Source organism: Melozone crissalis, unplaced genomic scaffold (genome assembly GCF_028551555.1).
Source record: "Melozone crissalis strain CALT ecotype California unplaced genomic scaffold, PUWL_Pcris_2 ptg000107l_1, whole genome shotgun sequence".
Classification (NCBI taxonomy): Eukaryota; Metazoa; Chordata; class Aves; order Passeriformes; family Passerellidae; genus Melozone; species Melozone crissalis.
In genome coordinates this window covers 3,613,191-3,622,406 of record NW_026535884.1, presented here as the reverse complement: position 1 = coordinate 3,622,406, position 9,216 = coordinate 3,613,191, and the positions used below count along the sequence as shown (strand labels likewise).

The window sequence follows — 9,216 nt, the reverse complement described above, 5'->3', positions numbered from 1 at the left end:
TAACCCCCCAATCTGTTTAAAACATCCCAGGAAATGCAGCAACTCCTGTGGAGCATGAGGGTATTATGAGAGTTTTGTATGGCCCATGTGGAGCTATGGGAGCTGAGAAAACTCAGCCAAATTTTATACCAGGTGGAGAAAAGAAATGAGAGACAACAGATCTGAATCTTGTTTTGGGATTTGGCAGGAGAAGATTCAAATTTTGATAAATTCTGGGGTAGGTGTGGAGGTAATTTGTATTTATAAGTTTACAGAGATCAGGAAATTGCTCCAGAGGTAGGAAGTCTGCAGAGCAAATTTCGGAGTTCAAATTCTCTGTTGGCCTCAGTGCAGATCTCAGAAAGGCCCTTGGGATTGGACCCATTTAATTTTCCACCTCAGGATGCTCTGCAGGACTCAGCACTGGCTAAATATCCCAATTTTGCTGTTTTTCCTGTTCCTAGCTCATCTCTGCCCCTGCTCCCCTTTCTGAAAGACTTACTGACACACAGCTGGGCAAGTTTGCTGGGGAAGTTTGCTGGGGAAGTTTGCTGGGGAAGTTTGCCTGCTCCTGCTCTGGAGTTTCCCACACCTTCCTTAACCACATTGCCTCCTGTCACAAAGGAAGTGTGCCCCACTACAAACCACATTAGCAACGGTGCTTGGCTCTGCTTTGTGTTCAGTGGGAAACCCCTGCTCCCAAAAGGCCATCTGGGCAGCACGGGCTGCCAGGGCAGCAGTGGGAGCATCTCTGCAGATTTGGGAAAGCAGCAGCATCCTTAGGGCTGTCCAGAGGGCTAACATCTGGCAGGGATTCTGGGGCAGGGATGTTGTTGGTGCCCTGTTTCAAACATCCAGGTCTGTGGTGTTTGTGGGGTCCCCAGGAGGAGGTGAGAGATGGGAGTCTGAATCCATGCTCTCAGAAGGCTGATTTATTTTTATTTTATTTTATTTTATTTTATTTTATTTTATTTTATTTTATTTTATTTTACTTATAATATAATTATATTAAAAAGTGCTATACTATACTAAAAATATGTATACTATATATATATACTCTACTAAACTTATATGTACTAAATATATAATATATATAGTATTTATACTATATATACTTATATAAAATATATTTTATTTATGTATTAAATCTATATTTATTTATTTAATATAACTAATTAATGCATATAAATATATATAATATATATTTATATTATCTATACACTATACATATATAGTATATATAGTATGTACAGTATATATATAGTAGGATATATATAGTATGTATAGTATATATATAGTATATATATACTATATATAGTAACTATTTACTATATGTTGTATATATACTATATATATACACACTATACAATACTATTTATATACTAAATATATACTATACTAAAACTATACTAAAGAAAGAAAAAATTAATTTTTTAATTTTTTTTTTTTTACTGGGCATTTGGACTTCGTGTTCAGCTTCCTCTGGGTCAGTCTGGATGTTGGTGGAGAGGAAATTCTGAGCATTGAACCAGTTCACAACCACTCCCAAGAGCAAGGAGGGTGAGGTTGACATGGCTGTTCCCATGGAATTAATGTAGTTTTTATCTGGGTGCTGAGTGGAGAATCAGAGGAAAGCAGCAAGAAAGAAACAAAAATTGTCTCCAATAAAACAGGACTGGCACTTTTCTTCTTCCTGTGCTCAATTAATGAGCTGGAAAAACAAATCCCAACTCTGGAGTTTCTGTTTTGGGGAATCTCTTGCACAGAGAGCAAGATTGGTTTCAGAGATGGCACTACAGAGGAATTAATGTAGTTTTTATCTAGGTGCTGAGTGGAGAGCAGCAAGAAGGAAACAGAAATTGTCTCTAATAAAACAGGACTGGCACTTTCCTTCTTCCTGTGCTCAATTAATGAGCTGGAGAAACAAATCCCAGTTCTGGAGTTTCTGTTTCAGGGAATCTCTTGCACAGAGGGCGAGATGGGTTTCAGAGGTGGCATTACATGGGCTCAGAGATAATCCACAGGCTTTGAGGAGAACATGTGAAACGGTGTCACAAAAGCTTTCCCACAAGTTGACATAAAAGACCCTGAGCTCAACAGCTGCTGCTCTGTGCTGGGAGAGGGGAGCCCATTCAGGGCAGCACAATGGGGATGGAAAAGCGGAGCCTGGAAGAGGTCACTGGAGCCTTACCTGGTGCGCCAATAATGAGCTGCAGAGGGAGGGAGAAATGTCCCTGTGCTCTCTGGGGGTGTGTGCTCACATTAATGTGACCACACACACGTTAATGTAAAGGTGAGCACACCTACACATATATTAATGTGAATACAACTGGTATAATAAATAATAAACTGGTGTTTACTCACTGCAGTAAGAGCTCCACAAACATAAGCCCTGACATTACCGATTGGATAAATTGCTGGCAGATTTAACCAAGTTTTCCAGCAGGAATCCCTGGCTGTGTTTTTATCACCTTTCCCAGCTGCAGCACCTCCTGAGCACAAACACAGCAAATGGCCCAGGGGACAATAATGAGGGATCAGGAATTTGATTTCTAATACGTTTATGAGGATATAAATCTCTTCTGCATCCAGTTTTCCTTTGTTTATAGACTAAATGAAAATAATTAGAGTAAAATATGATTTGAGGAGGAAGCAAGAGGCAGCATGTGATACTGAACTGATTCTGAAACAATCCCAACACCCTTCTCCATGAGTATTTGTCTTGCAGGTATTTGGAAACAGAAACATAAAGTGCTTATGGGAGTTTTGTAAAGGGCTGCATAAGGTTCTGAGGGAAGGGAATGTTAGGAAAATTAATCTACAAACACCAGAGGTTTATGTCCGAAAAGGAGGCAGAGGAGTCCTTTTACTTTATTCAGATAAAGGGAGGGGCCATGGGGCATCTCCTGGGGCCTCTCCAATTTTTGGAGGATGCAGCCTCCTTTTTATCCCAATTTCCCGCCACATTTCCCTTCTCTCTTTCCCCATTTCTGAGGTCCTTGAGAGGTTCAAACTCCCTGATACACCTGAAACCAAAGATTTCCCTCTAATGTATAACCCTCCCTTTTAATTTTTAATTCTTACTGAATTTAGGGGTTTTCCCCATTGTTTCCCTTTATTCAAATAAAGTAAAAGGACTCCTCTGTCTCCTTTTTGGACATAAACCTCTGGTGTTTGTGGATTAATTTTCCTAACAGTTATCACCTAAAACTATATTTAACACATTACTTAAGAAAATGAATACAACATAACTTCCTAACATAACACATATAACATTCATTTTAATATTTGTGAAAAACCAATCATAAAATACACATTTTCCACAATATTCACGTTAATGTTTGCGAAAAGCTAATCATAAAATACACATTTTTTGCATAACCTAAAACTATATTGAACACACTAAAGAAAATGAATACAACATAACTTTTTAACATAACACATATAATATTCATTTTAATATTTGGAAAAAGCCAATAATAAAATACGCATTTTTTGCATAACTTAAAACTGTATTTAACACACTACTTAAGAAAATTAATATAACATAACTTTCTAACATAACACATATAATATTCATTTTAATATTTGTGAAAAGCCAATAATAAAATTCGCATTTTTGACAATATTCACTTTAATATTTGCGAAAACCCAATCATAAAATACGCATTTTCGACAATATTCACTTTAATATTTGCAAAACCCAATCATAAAATACGCATTTTTCACAACATTCACTTTAATATTTGCGAAAAGACAATCATAAAATAGGCATTTTTCACAACATTCACTTTAATATTTGTAAAGAGCCAATCATAAAATAGGCATTTTCCACAATATTCATTTTTAATATTTGCAAAGAGCCAATAATAAAATACGCATTTTTCCACAATATTCACTTTAATATTTGCAAAATTCCAATTATAAAATAGGCAGTTTTGACAATATTCGCTTTATTATTTGCGAAAACCCAATCACAAAATGCACATTTTCCAGAGGCAGGAGCTGCTGGCGTGTGCCTGGTGCGCCTGGGCGCGCTCCTGGAGCATCAATCCCGCCATGGGCAGCTGACCTTCCTCCTCCTCCTCCTCCTCCTCCTCCTCCTCCTCCTCCTCCCTCCTGTGACCCCCGTGCTGCCCCTGGAATGCCATGGATCCTTGGCATTACTCAGCAGCCTTTCCCAGCCCCTGGTACGCGCAGAACCGCGCTCGTGGCCTTTCGGGGAGCGCGCACTCCCCACCTGCTCATCTGGGAGAAGGAGGTCATTATCCCCCGGCTATTCAGTGCCACTGGAGCATGCAGAAAATAGCTGCTTGTCCCCTTTGTGCTGCCCCGTGGCGGGGATTGGCTGTGGAGTGTGGGAAACGCCGCCGAGCCGCAGACCCACACGCTCAGCGTGTATAAATATCGGCCACGGGCAGCCCCCAGCAGCACGTTCCTCCTGGATCCCACTCCAAATCCTCTCTCTGCTCAGGACAGATGGCTCCCAGCGCTGCTTTCCTGGAGCCTGACAACATGCTGACGCCAAAGGAGAAAAATAAAGTAAGTGCAGGCACAGCAGAGCAGTTTGCACTTGGGTGAGACCTTGCCTGGTTCTGCTGAGGAGCAGTGGGCAGCAAACAACCCTGGGGAGGGTCAGGGGGAAGATTATTTAATCACAGGGCTCTTTTCCTCTGCTTTTTGCACCTGAGGAAGCCAATGGAGGGTCAGGGAGAGGATCCTTTAATCACAGGCCTCTCTCCCTTTGCTTTTTGCAGCTGAGGAAGCCGGTGGTGGAGAAGATGCGCCGGGACCGCATTAACAGCAGCATCGAGCAGCTGAAGCTGCTCCTGGAGAAGGAGTTCCAGAGGCACCAGCCCAACTCCAAGCTGGAGAAGGCCGACATCCTGGAGATGACTGTCAGCTACCTGAAGCAGCAGAGCCAGCTGCAGATGAAGAGTAAGTATTGAGTTTTCTCAGTCTCCATTTTACCACAATTCTGTGACTGTTGTATGAATCTCGAGCCATGGACAGCTGTTCTAAACTATTCTTTCTTCCCTTCTCCCTCTTTTCTCCCCTTCTCCAGCTGCAGGATCCTTCCATAAAAGCTCCCAGTTTGACTTCAGGGAGGGCTACTCCAGGTGTTTGCAAGAAGCTTTCTACTTCCTCTCTCTCCACAAAGTCCGAACTGAAACTCAGACCAAACTTTTAAGCCACTTCCAGAAGAGCCAGGCAGCTGCTCCAGAGGTCTCTTTCTGCCCTGGGAATGCCAGTGCCCTGAAACAAGTGTCTCCAAAGGACAGCAGCCCTCTCTGGAGGCCCTGGTAGTCAGAGGAGTCCTCACTGTGCCAGTCCAGAGGAAGGATCTGACTGCATCTGATAGTCCAGCTCTGATCCTCTCTCCTGTAGGGAATTTTCTTTCCCCCTCTTTGTTTTATTTATGTGTGAGAGAATGCCGTGCTTTTGGCTTTTTTTTTTGGGATGCTCTGGCAAAAGCTGAGGTGTTCTGTTAAGCGTTGAAGCTGTGTAGGCACTGGTGCAGTGCTGCCCAGGCAGGGGCAACGTCTTCAGAATGAAGGAGGGTGTTTGTAAATGTTACATTTGTGATGGACAGGAATTGCTGTAGGAGATTTTCTCTGATATTCCCAGTAAGAGCCATCAGCTTTGCTCTGGCTTGACTGACAACTCTGGTTGGCCCAGTCACTCTGGAGGATAAATTTATTCCCACTTGGTTTAAGTATTTCCCTCTGTTTGCTCATCAGTTGTGCAGCACCAAAAATGGGTTTGGATTTTTGGTTTGGATTTCTCCCCCGTGGCCCTTTCGTAGTCCTGTACATACAGTGTGAGGGATGACCAGGAGTTAGGAAACTATGTGGAATATTTCTACTATTTTATGCTTTTTTCAATTTAGAAAAAGAGTATGTTATTGCTTTATGTTAAAGAGAAGTAGTAGGTAACAGGCTTGATTTGTCAATGTTATACATTCTGGGTGTAAGCTATGCTTTTTTTAGCATTTTCATTATAATAATGATTTTTATCTGTATTGAGTGGTTGAATTCCTGGTGGATGATGTTTCTCCCGGTGCTGGGACTGCCCTATGGCTCACCTGCATACTGTGTATGCATCTCTGTGTGTGTAGAGAGCAATAAAATGCATTTGTGTGCAACTCCTGTGTTGTGGGTCTCTCCATCTGAAGGATGTGCAGCTGCCTGCACCCCTGGGTAAAGTTGTCATTCTGAAGAAATGGAGTTTTTTTAAAGCTCAAGGAACTCCCATTCATGTTTACTTTGTATATTCTTGAGAATCCCACAGATTCCTGCAGAATCCTACTGAGCATTCCCTCAGCCCTGTCCCAAACCCCTCACCTGAGCAGCAATGTCCTCCTACACCTGCCCAGAACCTGACTCCTATTTCCACACCATTTGGTCACAAATTTAGCCCACTAAGCTGAGTTTTGAGGGGTGGGTTTGTGCCAGATTTAGTGGGGTTTCTACCAAGATTTAAGGGGTTGGTTTTTACCAGGGTTTGTGGGCTTGGTTTGCCAGGTTTAGAGGGGTGAGTTTGTGCAAGGTTTAGTGGGGTTTGTACCAGGTTTAGAGGGGTGAGTTTGTGCAAGGTTTAGTGGGGTTTGTACCAGGATTTGAGGGGTTGGTTTGCCAGGTTTAGAGGGGCTTCTATCAGGATTTAAAGGGTTGGTTTTTACCAGGATTTGAGGGCTTGGTTGGCCAGGTTTTGAGGGGTGAGTTTGTGCCAGGTTTAGAGGGGTTTGTACCAGGATTTGAGGGATTTGTACCAGGATTTAAGGGCTTGGTTTTCTAGACTTTGAGGGGTGAGTTTGGGCCAGGTTTTGAGGGGCTTCTATCAGGATTTGAGGGCTTGGTTTGCCAGGTTTAGAGGGGTGAGTTTATGCCAGGTTTAGTGGGGTTTTTACCAGGATTTGAGGGGTTGGTTTGCCAGGTTTTGAGGGGTGGACCTGTGTCAGGTTTAGAGGGGTTTGTACCAGGATTTGAGGGCTTGGTTTGCCAGGTTTTGAGGGGTGGGTTTATGCCAGGTTTAGAGAAATTTGTACCCTGGTTTAAGGGCTTGGTTTGCTAGGTTTTGAGGGCAATTTAATTTTCTTAAGTAGTTTGTACCAGGTTTAGAGGGGTTGGCTTGCCTGTATTCGAGGGGTTTGTCAGGTTTTGAGGGGGTTGCCACAATTTAAGGGGTTTTTCAGGTTTTGCCACAATTTAAGGGGTTTGTCAGGCTTTGAGGGGTTTTCTCCCATCACACCTGAGGAGCAGAGCACATCCCCAGCTCCACCTCCACCAGCAATCATGGAAATCCTTGTCTCTGTGGTTCTGCTGGCTGGTGCAGCTGCCCTCACAAATATCTGGCAAAGGAGGAGAAGTTATGTGCCCCAGAAGTAGGAAAAACATCACTGTAAATGAGTAGTTTTGTAATAATATCCTGAATAATGGTCTTATTTCTCCAGCTGAAAATTCCCCTTAGTGCTTGTTGGTGGGGCTGTTTCTTCTCCTTTGCAGCAGTGCATGAGTCAGAGGTGTCTCTCTTTTTGGGTAGTACATTAAAATCTGATTTGAGAGTGACCCAACAGTGATTCTTGCTCTCAAGAGAGCAGTAGAATCCTAAATGTTAGAGTGGAAAGAGCAGGATTTGCTGATGAAATCTGATAAAAGCTGACTCTTCATACTCTGTGTTTCCCTTTGACGTGGTTTTGATGTTAATGAGGAGAAAGGAGATCAAACAACTTCTCCTGCGCAGGAACTCGATGCCTACCCCAAAAAAACCAGATCTGAATTGGACATTGAACTGTGACACACAATGGGGACGGTTAAAAACCCAAACACAACCACTTTTTTTTTTCTTTTTTTTTTTTCCTCCTAAATCATCATGAAGAGAAAGGCAGCTTGAAAATGAAAAGGAGGGTTTGCAAAGGAGTTCATGAAACAGCCCAGTGGCATCTTGTGAAGCATCAAAGTGGCAACAGCTGAGTGATCAAGGCATGGGAGTGTCACAGGGGCTGGAAACTCTTCCTTTTCACATCCCCTTCAGGAGCACTGGGCTGTGTGGAATGCCTGGATTTTTCTTCTTTCCCCATGGACAGTTGACACTTGGTATGCATTAATTATTCCACTTGTTGCTTGTTGATGGGAAAAACTGTTTTTTTTTTTTTTTTCCATTTTTTCCATTCTATTCTGCATAATACACAATGCAGTTTCCAAATGGATTTTTGTACAGATTTTTTCAGTTTTTAGGAGAAAAGAAAGGAATTGTACACAGCAATTCCATGTAAAACAAATTAAAAAAAATCCATTGTGCCAAGCAAACCATGTAGCTTTTAGTAAAGAAAGCTAACATGCTCTGTGTCCACTGTATGTAAAAATAAAGTTTTTGCTGAAGAAAACACATTCTCTTTATGGAGAGAGAATGTAAGGTCTTCTTAATGAAATTTCCTGGTACCTGCAGAAGGGAAAACTCTGAGTTATGTGGCTGTTGGATTTACCTTAAGGAAAAGGATTATTCTGAATAATTTTAAGGAAGAATTTGGTGAGGATAGAAATGCTTTAGCTATCAGAATTGTCTACAAAATGAGATGTGAAAGAATCTGGAGAGGCACAGAAGAAAGCCCTGAATGGGTGTGCTGGGACCTCTGGGAGGTGACATCCACATGACCGTGAGGAGTGGAAAAAATGGGAAATGTTGGCCTTTTTCTCAAGGAAAATATGATAGACAACTTCTTGATTTTTTTCTAATTTTTTTTTAAATTTTACTGTGTTAGTTTTTTCAGCAGAATTAGTTCTGGGTGTTTTTGCAGAGTAAGGTGTTTCAGAAACTCTGTGGTTTATAGGAATGGCTGTGCAAAATCCCAGCTGCTGTAGGGAGCTCTGCACAGCCGGGGACTGAGGTGCAGCATCCACCAGGATCAGCAATCCACCAACTAAAAATGATTTTTTTTTTGCAGGATTTGATGTCAGCACCAGCTGTGGTTCGATGGAGCTGAAAGCTGCTCCTGTTGGATGTGAATTTTGGTCTTTTAGGAGCTGGAGCAGGATTTGTCACCAGGTGGCAGCATGGGAGAGGGAAAGGCTTCATTTCCTTCTGGGAAACATCAGGATCTTCTTTTCCTCAGCATCTAATAAAGCTTCTTCTCACTGTCTACGATTTAAAGTGCAGCAAAACACCTCTGGGTGCAGAACTTCCCATAGGGCTGAAGCATTTTGTGATTGTGGAAAGGAATTCAGGGCCATTTCTCTC

At 42.2% G+C, this 9,216-nt stretch overlaps 1 protein-coding gene across 1 annotated transcript; it reads left to right on the top strand.

The window, feature by feature from the left end:
• The first annotated feature begins 4,346 nt into the window (after positions 1–4,346).
• On the top strand, positions 4,347–6,058 carry LOC128947674 (transcription factor HES-5-like). Its single transcript, XM_054292054.1, has 3 exons — positions 4,347–4,521; positions 4,737–4,917; positions 5,045–6,058. Exons 1-3 carry the CDS (start codon positions 4,459–4,461, stop codon positions 5,284–5,286), a joined length of 486 nt encoding a protein of 161 aa, XP_054148029.1. The 5' UTR covers positions 4,347–4,458; the 3' UTR covers positions 5,287–6,058.
• The last annotated feature ends 3,158 nt before the right edge of the window (positions 6,059–9,216 follow it).